Source organism: Calidris pugnax, unplaced genomic scaffold (genome assembly GCF_001431845.1).
Source record: "Calidris pugnax isolate Ruff unplaced genomic scaffold, ASM143184v1 scaffold273, whole genome shotgun sequence".
In the NCBI taxonomy this organism is placed as follows: domain Eukaryota; kingdom Metazoa; phylum Chordata; class Aves; order Charadriiformes; family Scolopacidae; genus Calidris; species Calidris pugnax.
This window is the reverse complement of record NW_015094508.1, coordinates 3790249-3808637: the sequence shown is the minus strand read 5'-3', so window position 1 is coordinate 3808637 and position 18389 is coordinate 3790249. Positions and strand designations below refer to the sequence as shown.

Below are 18389 nucleotides of genomic sequence, written 5' to 3'. Positions count from 1 at the left end.
CAGATACCTCAGAATAAAAAATTGATCAGAGTTATTCCATTTTCTTAACTAGAATAATTTACAAACTGAATACTGGTTGTGATTATTGCAGCAAACAGCAGCTCACTGCTGTTTCATACTGTTATTACTTGGCTAGCTAAGTCAACAATGCATTATAGAGGAAAAGAACAAAGCACTGCTTCATTGGTATTTACAATAGAAATAAAAAATCAGCATTCAGTTTAGCAACATGGGGCTGTAAGAACCCATGTGGCATTTTTCGTCCCACATACACAATATTTTTACAAGATGGTAGTTATCAACATGCAATACATAGAGCACACACTTCATTAAAAACTCAGGTAATCCCAGGCTATGATGTGAAGTTGTTGACAGATTCCCTAGGAGCGATCACTGAACACATTATTGTCACACTGTCTTCTCCTTTGATCCAACTGTTCCCTCTGGCATCAGCCACAAAATCCTAACAGACAAGCTTCAGATAAAACACACCTAGTTAAGCTGTCCTAATACCCCTAATTCCTGTTTTTTTTCCAGTGCAATTGTGGAGGTTCCTCTGGATTTTTCTGCTCTCAGGATTAGATGCTAAATTCAATGCACTCTTTGCCCACCTCTGAATTGACCCTGTCATGCTAGAAATTGCTGTGACTTTGCAATTTGAAATGCACTTCCATGGCAATCTTGAGAATCAGAATGATTATAAGTGCTGCATATGATTGAACAGTGCATAGCACTGTGCAATGTGCTAGGATTAATTAAATTTCAAAGCAAAAAAATATATTTCACTAAAGCTTTAAATTGCCCACGCAGTCATCTACATTAATCATCTCATTTCATATCAAAAATGTTCAGTTTTATTGCCTGAATATTAATTTCTTATTTGCCTAGTCCTACTTCTCACTCAAAACAGAGTAAAGTCCATGAATATCACTAACTTTTAATTAGTGGTGAATTAAAAAAAGCCCAAAGTACATACACCTACATTAAGAACAGATGCATCCAACTCACCAAGTCAAAGAACACAGTGCTAAGAACTAATTAATAAAACTGTGTTTCTAGTGAAGGTATCTGTACAATATTAAAGCTAACAGTTGATTATTTCTTCAGCCATTAACTTTCCTTACTGTAACTATATTCCAGTACTGCGTAAACTTCTCCCCTAGTAAATGGGAGGAAATTACCTTCTTTTTTTAAATTTTGCTTTATCCATACAGTGGCTGTTACCACCTTTGTTTCAAAGCAGTGAAAAGGTGGGAGAAGAAAAATGATACTAAATAAAGAAATAATAAAAAAAAAAACAACCGCAAATCTACTGGTTTCAGTTAAAGACACTGAAATAGGCCTAACTTCATCAGACACAGGCTACCAAAATTAATAAGGGTCTGAAACACACACACGTCCCAGAGTGCCTGACCCAGTCTACCTCACCTAGCACACAACAGCATACAAATGAAAAAGGGAACTTCCATTGCTAATGGCTTCACAGCTTCACATCTTCTTGCTGCTTTCCCATTTACAGTCAATGAAATAGATTAACTAATCCAATGTCAGAATGAAGAATAACAGATCAGAATAATCCTCTGTATGGTGCCAATACACCTGCAGGTGCTGGTGATGCTAAACAGGCTTTTTAATTGCGTATTTACGATAGTGCCAGGAGGCACTGTTATAATGTCTAAATGGAAAATTGTTTAGATGACTGTATCTATCAGTTCATGATCTCCATTTAACAAGAGTTGCTAGTGGCAACTTCAGAACCAACCCTGAAAATCGCTCTGAATTCTAGTGGATTAGAAAAATACTTGTGGTCTATGAAAATGAGCAAGTCTGACAAGTCCCAGACAAAAGCAGTACACCACACAAAAGTCACGCATCACATATTCCCTCAACTTCACATGAAACTCTCCACTGCTAACCAATATACAACAAATAATTTCAGTCCAGCTAACATGACATGAAGAAATTTGTAAATGGGCTACCTTTGCCTAATCCTCAGAATCCAGACCTTTTTTAACACTATGAATCTAAAGCCAGTGTCACCTTACACCATTTTCTTAATTTTCCTACTTTACATTACCCAACTTTCTACAATCCCCCCCAAAAGTCAGATAAACACATCTGTCTGCCTGATAAACAGGTTTCTGCAAGTTTTTGAAGACACTTTGTTGATCACATGTTTATCCTGAGAAAAGGTTACTTGTTAAGAAAAGCTAGAATAACTTGACATACGTAATGTGTCATAAAAAACTCTTTCCTTTGTTCCCATTAGCTGGAACAAAGATTGGTAGATGTTGGGTAAAATGATCATTGGTTTAAGAGATCCAGGGAACAATATTTTACAGTTGGCTGTAGGGAAGTGCCCATCTAGAAGTCTGAGTAGTAAGTAGAGTTAGCCAAGGTGTAAAATCTAAGATTCTTCAATAAAAAAAAAATATGTACAAAGCTTTCCAAAGTCACCCACATTTCAACTCACATAATAAATCTGTAAGTAATTCCTCCTGGACTCCTGTAGCCTGTTAGTTTGATGTAGTATGTGAAACTATAAAACCTTGCATTTGTATCATTCCATTCTATCAAGCCTTCCCATTCTGTATAGGGTTGACTAAGTGTTGAAAAATAGGTAAAATGAAAAAATAAAGTTTTTTTAAATGTTAGTAAATAACAGTGTCCTGGACAAACTGTTAACTATCACTGTAGCTGTTGTTAAACAAATTTTTCCACGATTAGTTTATAAAAATTTATGTATGTCATATTCATATATCTACTCTAGCAGTAACTCAGTATTATTCCTTCATTTAAGCATTTATACTTGAATAGTATGGTGAGGTTGATTCTGCATCAGGTAGGAAAGTACTGATATTTCATATTTTACCAAACTGGTACTTCAAACAAGGGAACTAGGTGTGTACAAGGAGAACAGATATACTCATTGCAAGGAAAGAATTACACCTGCAGTAGAAGGCAGGCAGAGTAAAGAATTAATTGCGTTCCATACTTTTCAGCACTGACATTCCCTTAAGTAAACCAAAGGTCTGAAATAACTAGCTATCTCAAACCATATCTATGACAATATACAATTTGATTCCAATTCTTCGAAGTACTGATAGTATAAGATACAAGACAAGTCAAAGTTTGAAAGGTTCTAAAATCCTTGATTGATTAAATCCATGGATAAAAAGCACAGGAAGACATTTACTCAGCTGTGACAAAAAGCCATTAAATTATGTTCGTTCCATGTCTTAATGAAGGTCGTTAACACTTTCTCTGTGAAAATATTTCTTTTTCATGCTGAGGAGCTCATACATCCTCTCTTTCATTTCATAGCTCAACATTTGATGCAAGATGAAAAATTCAGAGCTACAAATACACAAATAATGAAGATGAACATTTCTATAAATGAGAGCTTGCAGATCATAACTCAACTACATTGCAGAATTAACCAAACAGGGACTTTGAAGAGAGTGCATCATCATATTTAAGATGTTCAGTTTGGTTAAAAAAATTCAATTTGACACATTGATTTAAGAAGTGATGTGTCATCACCCAGCGATCCCATAGCAGTTGAGAGGGACAAAAAAGTAGAGGTGACAGCCAAATTAAACATGTGAAATCACCATGGCCCTCAGGCTTTTCCTTTGGGAGGTGTTTCCTTCTTTTGGACACTTTTGGAAGATTATAAATTTGTGTGACAAAAATGGTGAAATCACTGATCTGTTATAGGATAGGCAGAACCAGAATATAACCTGCAGTGCACAGAAAAACAGCCCACTGTCTTTTAACTATTTTAGACACAAACGATCTCCAAGATACAGATTTGGAGATAAATACAAAAGCATAATTATTTAGCTTTATTTTTATGTGCAAATAAAGAGTACAGGCATATTTGCACATTGTGCACAATGCATGTAAGGTGTTAAATGTACAAGTATCTTCCTGGCTACTCATATAATCTTCACAAGTACATACATTATCCCAACTGCAGGCTGTATATTTCATCATTTAAATAAAAGCAAGTTTACCAACACCCACTGCACTCATTGACTTCAGCTGAAGCAAGCATAGCCTGAAGAAACATTGTACTCTGGCAACAAATGTCTTGCTCTAAAAGTGAGCTAATACTTGTGGTTTAACCCCAGCTGGCAACTGGGGTTAAACACAGTTGCTTTCTCATCCCCCTTGCCTTTTCCTCCCCAGAAAGGGTGGGAAGAAGGGGGAAAAAAGGAGGGGAAGTGATAAAAAAACCTCATGGGTTGAGATAAAGAAAGCTTAATAGAAACAATAGCAGAAAAGGAAAAATAACAATAATAACAACAATAATGATGCGGGTCACAGGTCACAAGTGAATTGGCCTGTCCCAAACAGTGATCATGGATTCCTGCCTCCTAGCTAACCCCCACTTACATACTGAGCATGGTATCTATGGTATGGAATATTTCATTGGCCACTCCATCATTCTGTCTATGGGAAACTGAAAAAAGTCCTTGAATGGTGTAAACATTACTTTTAATAACTAAAACCAATAGGTATTATTGACATTCCTTTCACAGCAATCACTAGAAAGACAATTAACTCTTTCCCAGCTGAAACCAGGACACTACTCTATTAGCTGTATGCACACAGAATGGTCTCTGAAATTATTCCAAGGTATGCAAGTGTAGTTAGGTCCATTGAACTAAAAAGTAAGTATTACATTACTTTCAGAGCTCTCAAAAGATGAGTTAGTTAAAACAGCATTTGGCTGTGCTGAAATGCATACAAACAGCAAAGCTCTCAGCTATGAACTTCAATGTTGTCATTTCACCTTGTCTTGTATTGAGTGTGTTACTTAGTTTAAAACTGCATGACTGAAACTGGGTATTGAGTAAGGGAAATAGTACATTTAACCCCAGGCTAACCGGTGAACCTCTTAAAAGCAAAGAGTGAACATGTAAGTTAGCAGTGTCTGATAGCTTGTATTCCTCAGTAAAGCTGGATGCAGGAATATTCTGAAGAAGGAAAAACATTTGATATTGTGATACTGTTGTCCCTGTTAGCATCAGCTTCAATGAGATGGTTTGGGTACATCATCCTCAGAAAACAAGGGCGGCTGTGACCCACCTTAAATACTGGCTTATAATGGTAGCCTGAAACAGCACAGAGGACTTAATACACAGACTTTTATTAATGGTTCAAATCTGTCCTCCCAGTTCCTGTCTCATGACAAGCCCCTGATACTCTGTGTGATATGGGTTTAGTTTGGTTTGCAACAGACAAAAATTACATTGCATACTCTCTCCTCTGTCCCTTTTTTCCCCCTCAGAAAAGAAAAATAAACATAACCACCATTTCTACTGGTCCACATAATGTAGCTGCTTAGAACAGATAAGGATCTGTCTCTTAATTTTTCTCCCTCAAATAATTGTGTTTGGAAGGCAAGCAGAAAAAGCACCATGTCATTGAAAGGGAACTGAACTGTTACAAAGGTGAACAGCATGCATGATGGCATTTGTATTTCTGGCATCTCCTTCTGATGAAATAAGATTTTAATCCTACCGCCAGTTTTCACCTTGCTCCGGAATATTTAGCACACATTTCAATGGCTGCAGCTCTTTTTCCAAATCTTTCTATCACTGCTAAAGATTTACTACCACAGTTAATAGTAAACTGTTGTTTCAGTGAGATTCCTCACACTCAAAGGTCTGCTATGGCAGCAGTAAGCAGTCTTAACCTAGATGCGTTTCTTGGGAATACAGTAATGCTCAGACCCATGTATAAGTACCTAACATTTTGACATCTGTGCTCTCTTCAATAAAATTTATACCATGACCAAGAGTACACACTAAAAAACCAGTTCCAAATCTTTTCATCTGTCCCCAAAGTCTAAAAAAATTTAAAAACCCCACAACTTCAACATACTTTGCATAACAAAAATACGGAACTTCCCCTGGAAGTTTCAGCTCTGTAAGACCACACCTACTAACTGCACCTAACAGTAGAATACAGAGTAGCAGTCTAGTTTTCCTTTATTTTCCATCACTTGTGGCCTATTATACTATCACAAATCTGCTACCCTGCTAAAAACTGGAATATAGCGAGAAGACACTCTCTTTCTCCCAGCATATTCTATACCAGAAAATGCAATAAACCCCACCTGTATCTAATGACCTGTAGTATTATTTAACAACAAAAAATAACAGTGCTATACGCAGATGCCTACTTACAGCAGCAGAAGAAATTTTACTCACTGCTGTGTAAGGACAATTTTGTGACAATCTATTAAAATTCAGATCTTTTAATAAGGAAAGAAGTGTCAAATTTATGGTTAACTGTTTGTGTCTTACACATGATGGTATACGGATGAACCATGCTGTCAGAACTAAGTATCGCTGGAATTGAGTAGATAAGTGAAAGCCATAACACCTGAAGTAGATTATGTTTTGAAATAAATTATTAGATGTCTGAATTTTAAGAAGAAATGCAAAACAGAAGATGCACTGCTCAGTATTATACTTCCCCAGATTTCAGTCTTTGAATTCTGGACTTCTCCCTGAAGGTAGAATTTCAGTTAAGCCATAAGTGTAATATAACCTAGCGTAAATGAGGGTGGTTTAAAACAGTTTTACTGAATTCACAAACAGGAGTAACCTTAATCAATCGTTAAAATCAATACATTTCGTTTTCTTGGCCTTTTTTCAAGCTTTGGAAGTACATTTATTTACAATTGGCAAAAAAAGAAAAAGCTTGTGATAAAATGTTTATTTAACCCCCAATTAAAAAAGACAAAATCTTTAGCTTTCATATTAAATTGGTCCTCAAAAAGATTAGCAATCCCAAGAAAGCTCCTCCCACCCTCCAATGTCTCTAAGTATCTGGCCTACACAGAGAATTTATAGCTACTAAATAGACAGGAAAACAAAGGAATATTATAGGCACTGAACATCAAAGAAAACTGAACATAAAATTTTGCATAAGATCACTTTATTTTGAACACCCACATCAAGAGGAATCTCTCTAAAAGGGAAGTTTGGCACATCAGCAACAAGTCACCTGAAGGAAAGGTATCCAAACGTGCAAAAGGGAAACCGCAGTCTGAGAACTGACATTTTGATTCCAAATTTTTCCATATATTTATGTCTCTAAGAATGTGTACAAGGTGTCTAGTGATGTAGTGAGGTGCCCACTGATGTAGTGAGAATCCCACCGGGCATATAGATGTGTGGATATGTAGAAAGTCATCCTGTCAGACTCCGATCCTGCAGTCCTTTATTCACCAACATTTTGTTGCGTGCTCTCAGATTTCTGCCAGATCCAGAGATAATCTATCAGGAGAACAAATAGCTCAAGCTATATGATCCTGCCTAAACGAATTTAGACTCTAGTCTGTGTTTAGACCAACAAGCCTGTGTATGACCCATGAGTTCAGAACAGTCTTTCCTTTAAAAGTTTAATCAAGTGTAACAACTGCAATATGTCTTTTAGTTATATGAAGTTTAATTTACAAAATAATGAAAACTTGGACTGGGAGGACCTTTGGAGAGCGCCTAGTCCAAACTGGTAAAAGCAGGGTTACCTTCAGAGCTAGATCCTGTTGCTTCAGGCCTTCAGTTAACACCACAGCTGTTCTGTGCAATGTCTCTCAGTGGTTGACCACCTCACTGTGAACTTTTTTTTATACCAGAAGTTCCCTGGTTGCAACTTCCAACCTCCTCTGCCCCTCTCAGAAAAATTTGACTCCACCTTCTCTATAGCATTCCTCAATTACATCACCAAACAGTAGAGGCAGATCCCTTCCTAGACCCTTTTTTCTCCAGGCTAAATAATATATTTCAGCCCTCTAACCACCTGACTGATCCTTTACTGGATTTGCCCTAATCTGTTAATCTCTTCTTTCAGGTTGCTCCACAAGAAGACAGAGAATCCCACGTGTGGTCTCACTGTGTTGAGAAAGGAAAATAATCACTTCCCTGTACTTACTGGCCACTCTTGCCAATGCAGCCCAGAATGCAGTTAGCCTTTAGGGCTGCAAGGACCCATGTGCAACTTGTTCCCGGCTAGGAGCCCTAGATCCTCTTCTGTCTGCTAACCTAGCAGATCAGTGTCTAGCGTGTATCAGTGATTCTGTCCCAGGTGAAGGACGTTTGTCATTGGTAAATTTCATGGAGGGTTATTTGTTGAATAAAAAGTTGTTGAAAATGATCAGTGCAAAAGAAGAAAGAAATTAAATAGCAAAGATCTATCAAGCCAGTAGTTTTTTAAACTTGGGATGGGGAGGGGGGAGAATTCGGTAACCATCTGATATTCGTAGCAGAGTTTATAAGCACTTTGCATCAACTACTCAGCCTCTAGGGAGCTCTTTCTCCCATGTAGAAGGAAGAACTGTCTGGATAAGAATTATGCTGGGTTATGTTTCATAGATTTTAATACAGAGCAGACATAAGAAGCATAGCATTAAACCAGCTAATATGCAAATTGGCAACCAATGCAGAAGCGATAGGAGTATGCCTGCTGAACCAGGCTGAAATGACATCAGCCCAAAATACCTAGTTAATACCTCCGATACTATTCTTCCTACAAAAATTATACAAAATGTAATTATTAAATTCTGGTAATATCACAGAAAACTCCTACATCAAGGCATTATTTGACACTAAATGTGGAGTTTCAGAAAATCCTTTGATTTCCAAGGCTGTTTGTTGCTATTCACATTCACAATATCTGCATTATCAGCCCAGTGATTTACCATGATACTTGAGCTTTTTAGATAGAAGAAACTGTCTGTATAGCTCATCAACTAAGATCGTTTACATATAAAGATTATTTCTGGTTTTGTTACTGTATTTTTTATAAGCCCTTGCCAAGGACTTGGGTAACACATTGCTTAACATGATGGTAAGTAATACAGAAAAAAAAAAGGCTGTTCATGCTCAAGAGATCATTCAGTCTACACTTCATAGAGGGGATGACACATGGATTCAAAACTGACTCGGCAGACTACCAGGAAGCAATGAGGAATGGCTGGCCTCTGGAAAGGATCGCAGTCAAAGTATATGGGTGGCTAACCAGTTTTCAGGTTTTGTTGGCATGAATGCAAAAAAAATTGTAAAGAAGATAATCAGTTAATCCTGGGACCTTCATATGATTTTTTTTCTTTCTGGTGCTGAGGAAATAAAGTACAAAAAAGGGATGGAGGTTTCTGTCTGAAAAATGTGCCAGCTGGTGCCATGAAGACTGGCATCATGAGCCAGTCAAGGAGGAGCCAACCTGTACCTATTGCTAGCAATGGTGACAGCAATGCTGCTGTCAAGTGTCTTGCCATGAAGGTGTGCAGTTACATGTCCCATGGAAGAACCAGTGAGAAGATGGTCAGCAGAGGCATGGCTTTCAGAACAGATATAGCTGGGAAAGGCTAGCTTTGCCTAGCTTAGGGAAAAGAATGTTTCATTATTTCATAATTTAAATTTTATAGAAAAAAATTATATAACTTAATAACAATCTCTACGCAAAGACATAGAAACAAAATTATACAGAAAAGTACACCCAAATAGAGCCCTGAGGCTTAACCTAAAATTTGTCCAGTTCTGAGCTGCATGTAAAACCGAAGGGGTAAGATGCAAGCAGGAAAAGAGTTAAAACAATGTCTTTAGGTCTGAGCCTACAACCTGTCTCATGAAGGTACAATCCTGCCATACTGGTGCCAGAACCCAAGAGGTCATCAACATGGATCCACATACATGCAGGAGTTGACAAGTACAGGTTATAGAGTAGCGAAAGGAAACCTTTCCCTCACGCATAGTGACATATCATTATAATGTTGGAAGAGTTTAAGCTTCCTTATTTTTAATAAAACATTGGCTTGGAGATAAAAAACACATTATTTTATTATTTAACTTAAAAGGCATTGAGAAAACAGTTCATGATCCTGATTAGCGCTTTCATCACGGGACTTTATGGGCTCTGAAATGCTGCTAGTGATCAATCAACAGTAATATGAAGCTCACACAAAGGTCAATAGGGATGGAATTTGGGAAACTGCCCTGGTGCAAGTAAATTAAAAAAAAAATGCAACAGGGAAGCTCTATGAATATTGTCACATGCTTTTAATTAGCTCATGTAGCCTAGAAAACTATCATGGCATAATTTTTGAGAAATCTGCTTTTATAACTGAGTCAATGAGTCCTTTTTCAATGGCAAATTAACATGTTCTTAGTGTGTTTCTTAACAGTCTAGAAAATTGCTTGGAAAATAAATATTGTGTATCTGTGCCAATTCCACCTTATAATTCCTAGCACTGGTCCCATGACTTTAGTATTCTAACGACATTAAAGCCCTCTGGCTTATGGAATTATAATAATGAAAAAAAATTATGCCTGTCTGGAAGACCCCAGTTAGGATGTAATTATGATGTGAAATCACAACAGCAAAATAATTGAAATGCATGGCTGTGAGGGCCTAGTTATGATCACATAAAAATGCTTTCAGTAAGCATTCACTGCCATGATGAGTATTTTGTATCACTGGAATTAAGGCTAGGCTGTCTGCAAAGACTGTATGTCTACACTGGTTATAAGCAGTATGTACATCAGTGTACTGATGAATTGCAGCCCATGATGTATTTCTATTAGCAATGGGAAAGTAATATCATTTTTATGAAACAATTGATAAAAACAGCATGTGTTGCAGTGCCTTCAATACACACTTGGAAAGAAACTGCTTATCTCCGTTCTTTCCTGCTTCTGTATGTTAATCTTTTAGCACAGAATCATTTCTTTTTTAATATCACAATACAAAGACTAGTGTTATATTATTACAAAAGGAATATACGGGGATATACATTACAAATTCTGTATTTGAGGCATGAGAATACATTGCTTGCATGCCTAAGCCTTCCAGAATTGTTTCCTTGATTTTTTCAGCAAGCATCATATACATACTCACACACATAGATGTATCTATCTATGAGGTATTTAACAGCTTCTGTACTAAATCTTAGTTAAATATTGACAGAGTCATCCCAATGTATGTCAAGAAAGCATCAGAAGAAATCTAATGACAGGGAATTGCCCAACCCTCTTCTTGGTATGGGTCAGACTTTAACAGGTGGCTGCAAATCCTCATGGCTACTTGCTAGTGTGGGGACAATACTTCCCACTCACAATTCCAGACACCTCTATAATACTTACTGCAACTTTTTAAATGGAACACTATTTTTAGAAAATATAACATATTAATGTATTTTCCCACAAATTTTTATTCTCTCTAGAAGGTATAACTAAGAAAAAGCATTGCAGCCATTTTCTCCACACCCATAACTTGACAATCAGAGAAGCCAGGAGTGCTAAAGTGTTCAGAATGTCTTAATTATGAAAAGATTCACTTCCCAGTTTAACATTTAATGTAAGTGGAAGGAACTGCATTTGCAGATCAGCTAGCTTTTGAAAGTGTAAGCATCATGAAGCTCCCTCTTAATGTTGCATAACCTTGTTCTTTCCCTTAACCCCATATGATCTAATTGCAGAGAGATTTGGTGGCTACCCATATATTGTTATCATCTTGGAGAACAAAGACAGCTTTGACCATCCAATTTGCTGGGAAGGTGCCTGTGTAAAACAAACAGTGTTATCAGTAATTAAAAAATGGGGTTAAGATCCATCATTTTTGTACCAGCAACAGAGAAGACTTATAAAAATTGACGAGTGGAGTTTAAGATGTCCTCAACTGCCAAGTAATGGGTAACAAAATCATAATAAAAGCAAGTTGACCATACACAGCTTTTATAAAATGTATTCTGTGTTGCCGTCTGCACTAACATGGTAACATTCACCTCGAGATACCTTTCTGGGTTGTTTTGGTTTCTCTTCTTTCTCTCTACTCTTTGAATTACATATAGAGCTCCAAAGTGGCCATAAATAGACATGTTTATGTACCTTCTTTCTGTAAGAAATAGATCTGAAAACCGACGAGTCCAAGCATGACAAACAGGATGTCTGTAAATTTGTATAAACAAGCAGTACTAAATAGATTATTTGCATACAGCCTCCTTAACAATAAAAACTTAGATAATTTAATTTCTTTTATTAGAAGTTTAGTCTCTGCACTGTACTAATAGGCATAGTAGTTCATTTCTAACAACAAATGATCAAATGGCAAGGAATTCCTCAAAGGAATTCCTCAAAGGACTCAGCCATCTGAGAATACAGCTCTTGTTTCCACTCATGATCCTCTGACATGGAAGGAGGCTTACAGATATAAATGAGGCTGACTACAGTCCACTTTATTGAAAGCTATAGAGCCAAACTCCTAGTATTGGTATGTCAGGAATCCAACCTGCCATGGTCTTAATAGTCTACCAAGAAAGCCTCTGTGTAATTTAAATAGCACAAACAGCCTTGTGCTGTTTAAAATTCTGAATCTAATTTTGATGCAGTTGGCATCTTAGGGTCCTCCTAATTGATGGTGACCAAAGGAATAAAATCAGGAAAATGAGCTAAGTTAAAATAAAACTGTTGCAACAGAACTATGCACTGTAAAGAAGCAAGGAACAAACAGTACATCTGCCAGGAGACAAAAGTTCCTAAATATTTTATAAGTCCTCCTTTTCTGTAATAGCCTGGGTCCTTCAGGCCCAAGATGCTTATCTACATACATATATTCAGTTTTCTAACACGTTCCAAGCCCCCACACTCTCATGTCCCCTCTTCCTTGGGGAAGCATTTCTACACCCTTTCTCCACAGCTCTGGCCCATGAAAGCCTTACTTTATCTGCTGCACCTGGGCATGCCCAGGGAGGGCAAGCAGGGACCTGCTCACAAGGCTGCTGCTCTCCCCGAGTCCCACAGGGCTGGCTCAGCCAGCCAGCCTGCCTGCCACACCACACCATGGGACAGGAGAGGCAACTGGATGAGACACAGCCCATCCCCGTCAACAGGTCAGATGCAAAAAGGCATACCCCAGGCTCACCTTCAGCCTTTTGTCCTGCTGGCTTCTGTCCCCTCTCTTATGCCTTTACTAATCCTGTATAATTTTTTTTTATTAGTTCACATGGATGCCTACTCTTGTATATGAAAACAAAATATTAAATCTGTATTAACTGTTAATGCGTTTTGTGGATTGCTTATTAATAGTCAATACAAACATATTCTTATGTAAGCATTGGTGTTGACATATACATATTTAAGCATACTGTAAGCAACACTTGAAATAACACCAAGACAAAGACTTTACTCACCAAGCCATCCTGATCCAGAATTGGGTATACACATATCTGTTTCAGCACTGGGCAAAACAAATCCAACCACAAAAACTTCAACCCCATCAGCCATTAGGGCCATTCCCAACACAAAGAAGAGTGCCCACTGGAAACGGCCATGGCCACATTCTTGTATTATCAGTTCATACTGTTGCGCTAGCTCTTCTTCATCAGCTTTCCTCTCTGTTTCCAGTTCATGACGATCCTTATATTCATCACGCATAGGCTGACCTAAGGCCACCATGCCATCCTTGCCCTGCCCCATGTTGGGAATTCCTTGATATTCCCCTTCATAAATTTCATCATCTTCATCATGCCCTTCAGTCGCTTCACTTGAGCCTTCATCATCATTAGCTTCTACACCATAATTTCCTCCTTGGACATAGTAATCATCATCATCTTCCTCATCCTGGAACCGGCTGTAGGACCTCTGCGTGTAGCCATCCTGAGCTTTGTCAACAGCTTTATTCACTTTTTTCACTGCTTGCCTCTTCACCTCTTTGGCAATATCTTTTGCTCCTTTCACTAATGAAGTCCTATCTTTGTATGTTTCTTCCATCTTGTCTCAAAGGTTTGTTTTTATGCTGCAAAAGGGGCCTGCTGAATACTGTTTAGAGCATCTATTGTGTGTTGGACATCAGCAGAAGTCGTCCAAATACACGTGAAGCCGTAATCTTCAACCTGAAAAATATGAGAGGAAAAAGTTTATACTTTGTTCCTTCTTAGTTGCTTCTTCACACTGATATGGTATCATACAAATCCTTCATGTAAGCACCAGACAACACAGTTCAGGGCTTCAAATGTACAAACCTGGATTTTCTTCAGAGATGGAAATATCCCAGATTACAAGGAAAATACTCTGAAGAGAAATTTAATATATCTACTGGTTTTCAGACTGAAATTTATTACACTCTAGTCTTTCAATGGATACCAGGTTTTATTCTGAAAGAAAACAAACAATTCCATACACCATACATCATATCAACTCTGTCTGCAGTGTCTTTCCCTATTTGAACTCCCTCCTATGAAATAAAAGGCTAAAAATATTAGCTTTTCTCCAGTGAATTAACACAGCATACTTGTTCTCTGCCTAGGATTCCACTTACACAAACCTTGTAAGGAGTTAATATTCCTGAATCTGTACCAGTCTCTCAAAGCTTACTGAACTTGGCCAATTCATTCACAGTGCATTCCCGCTGAGTCTTAGCAACATGTAGTCCCACTCAAAAAAATCAGCACAGGGAGCTGAGTGGATGGAAGTGGTCTCATCTTCAGGCTTTGGAAATTTCCAATACCTAAATCACTGACAGACACATCCCACTCTCCCCTACCCACAGTGACAGTAGAGGCAGCCTGGAGCAACTGCATATCATCAGGTAACTCATCCCAGAGTGTTAGTCTGGCATGAGCTCACACCAGCCTGGCTACATGAAAGCAACAAGACATTTTGTCCCAGGCCTTCTCCCTGCTCCCTTGATGTACCTTTCCATTTCTTCCTTTATGCTGCCCCAGGATCACAAGTGCAGACACAACGAGTCAGGAGCAGCTAGCCTATTTGACCAAAGACTAACCATTCCCTTCTCCATACCATTCTTTCTTCTTGGAGACATTGAAAAACCGCCTGGACAAGATCCTGTGCAACCTGCTTTAGGTAGACCCACCCCAGTGGCGGGGTTGGACTTGATGATCTCCAGAGGTCCCTTCCAACCCCATATGATTTTATGATTCTATGATTCTTTTCTGGGCAGTTTTCAGGCATATCAGCAAGGCAATTTGCTCATGACATTTCAACGTGATCTCTAGGGGTAGTAGAAAGAAACGGCAGCAGTTGCAAGCAGAGGGAGGGAAGAAACGCAGGAACCTTCATTGGCAACGGTCCATAGCCAGAACAGCTGAAATCAATTACAAAACTGCACCATTACTCATGTGTCTGAAGTTAAGGGGAGCTGAGTCTGGGCACCGCAACAAGATTGCAGAAGCCTCACCTCTGGGAGAAAGCAGGATAAATTTTACGTAGCAGTGCTTTCAAGAAAACACCCTCTACTTCCAGCTTGGGGAAAAGGTTATTTTTAACTATGATCATTTTAATGATCTGTTCTCCAGTACAGCCTCAGAAAAAGCTGCAGTATTACCAGTAAGGAGGCAGTGAGATGTACTGTAGGAGTAAGAACTAATGGCTGGAAATTTCTGAATTTCCTATTCCCCTTGCTAAAGCAGTCCTAACTGACCCCCTCAAGCTCCATGGGAGAAGACCAGGGTAGTGCTTTGAGAAGCTTTTACTCATTCAGTTCTAAACACTGTCCCCAGTAGTATATTCCAGGCACCAGTTTTAAGACTGATACTATGCTGAGGGATAGGTAGAATTACAGACTGCATTAGATAAACTAAGGACATGATGCACTTCTGATAAAAGAAAACCAACCCTAAAATTGCACAGACATGCAGGTAATATGACTTAAGAAGCTAAAAGGTATCTCCCTGGTTTTCTTTATAATGATTGTAGAAATTCAGCTATAGTGAAAAATGTCTTTATTTTTAGTCTCTAATTTCATACACTCTGGATGTTTCTCAGAGAAATCAGATGCGATGGCACTATTCAGCTATTCAATGCAAACTGAAGCATTTACTGGAAGAGAAATGCAGCCTTAAAAAAGCCAGGATGTAATATTTATGACTGAAAAGTGTAGCCTGATTTTAGGTACATGACGATCCTTCTAAGTAGGTCATCCTGGTGAATCTTTTATGCCAAGGCAGTTTCTCTAATTACAGCTTTTCAGTTTTCAAGGGGCTCCTTAGAAGTTATACTTTGTGCAGGGAATTAGGCATCTGGTCCTTACTGTTACCTGTGTGTGACTACAATATCTGTGTGCTGTTATTGAACATGATGAGCAACATTCATGGGGGCTGTTGTATTCTTCTACAAATGCTCTCAAGAACTTCATGGTCCCTTAACAGGTACTCTTCTGAGGGTTAATGACTACAACGCATTCCTAGATTTTGACTGGTTTAGATTATTTTAGAGTGTGCACGCACCCTATTTAACCTAAACTCTGAATTCTTCTAATTCTTAGATTACTGTTTGTTGGAGGGTTTTTTGTTTGCTTGCTTGTTTGGGGTTTTTTGTTTGTTTGTTTTTGTTGTTTTTATTGTTGTTGTTTTTTCCAGTGAGTGCAGTCTTCTTTTAAGGATTTTTAGTTGTTTAATTCCGTTTTACTGTAGGGTATGTCTATGGACAGAAGACAGCAGAAGTTTATGAATACTGAATGAACATAAGTGTTTTGCCAATGCTGTCAAAACCATGCCTTGCACTTCTATAGTACACCTACCTCATGAGTTCAGCTGACTTTAAAACCACAAATTTGCAAAAGCAACTGAGCTTACCCTGTAGCTTATGATAGACCAGGTATGTCAATAAGGAATTACATCTGTTCACACTCATTAACAACATAACTCTGCCAGCAAAAACCTGCACATAGACCAAGTCCAATTTCTGCCTGGGCAGGCAGAAAGATGTACTGAGTATAAAATCAGAAGTTTCTCTTTATCTTGCCAAAGTTTCCAAGCAGCACACCTAATTTGAACAACGTTCTTTTAAACAGCTTTGCTTTCTCAGTGAACTGAAATCCCTGCCTAAGGGTGGTAAGTACAAAGAGGAATTATTTACAGCCCATGCATGATAGCTCCCCACCCTTTTAATTATGTTAGACTGATTGACTTCAAGTAAGTAACAGGATTACTGACTACCTGAGTAGCATAAAGCAGCAAAAGCACAGAGGAGAGTCCAGCTGTTTACTGAAACATCTTACCCAACAGGCCTGCTCACTTTCACTAAACTAAACACCATATTCCTATTCAATTCCTTCAATGAAAAAAAAAAAAAAATCCCATATAAATGCTGATTTCATCTGAAATAAAAATACTGTTTCAAGAAATATCTACAAAATTTTTTTTTCCAAAACATTTAAAGATTCATGCACCAAGAAAAAATCAAATTATTTGTTAGCTCTAATATTTATTCTTTCCCATTCTATTATACAAATTTCAGTACAGTGACCACTTTGTACACATTGTCTTACATCTAAAATAAAGGTCGGACATTACAAAATAAATCAGTGAGGTCCCATGAAGATGTAAATTTATGAGATGTAAGTCTTTCGGGAGTGAGTTTTCTGACATTTTTGCTTAACATAAGCCGTGAGAAGACTCATGAAAGACTAATGACACTGGATACTAACTATATGCATATCTTCAGATAATAATTTTTTCAGAATACACCTGGAAGTCACATTCAAATGGAGCCATGGCATTTCAGATACACTTTTGGACCTAGTATAGCATACTTCCTACTTTTCTTTTGAACATGTAGTTCCCTTTCAAAGAAGAAGAAAATACCAAAAAACATTTCTTATTTAAGTTGATGCCCTTTTAAATGCTTGCATATTTTACCCAACATTTTGATTCTGGTTTGATTTCTGTTTTACTACCTTCATTTATTATTCAATGACCTTTGCATGAATACAAGTGTTTTAGTTCTTCCGAATTTATCTGTTGCTCCGAGTTAGTCTTCATCTGATGGTATAATCTTCTGTTAGACTGTAACATCTTCCAGTTATACTACTCTGATATGTCAAATTACTTTATTTCAAGGTGAAATATAGGCATCTGAACTATGAAAACTCACAAAGAGATGATGCTTTCTTTGCATATGCTCTCAGTTATAAAAAAGGTAAGAAAAAATAGAAAAGCATTGTCCATTGCTGTGTCATGACAACGAACAATGGTATTCGAATTTCACTAAAGTTCTCTAACAATTTTTGCCTGGTACAGTTCAAATAACAGAAAGGATGCAGGTCACCACAGACCATATGCATAGGTAAAAACCATCCTTGAATTTGCTGGAATACCTGCAAACTTCCTCCCCATCTCCTCAGGCACAAAACTGTTCTAGAAAAGCTGTTCTTTTATTGTTCCAGGGTAATACTTGCTTTAGTACGCCCTGATAAAGAATTGATACCTCAATAAAAGGTATTTATTTATAGAGGTATTATAATATATTTATTTATAGAGCTACTTATTTACCTGTAAGAAAAAAGAGCTGGTACCAAAGCTGATGAGTGTGATTCTTTTTGGGTAATGTTAGCAGATTAAAAGATAAGCTAAGTAA

The 18389-nt window shown here is 37.8% G+C and overlaps 1 protein-coding gene across 1 annotated transcript in view; it reads right to left on the bottom strand.

Annotated features, from left to right (window-relative positions):
• Window positions 1-18389, bottom strand: part of SV2C (synaptic vesicle glycoprotein 2C) — a 117520-nt gene that overhangs the window by 77305 nt on the left and 21826 nt on the right. Inside the window, exon 2 of the mRNA XM_014965068.1 lies at window positions 13205-13906. Within this exon, the coding sequence (XP_014820554.1) occupies window positions 13205-13784 (580 nt within the window). The 5' untranslated portion in view covers window positions 13785-13906. The remainder of the gene's footprint in view (window positions 1-13204; window positions 13907-18389) is intronic.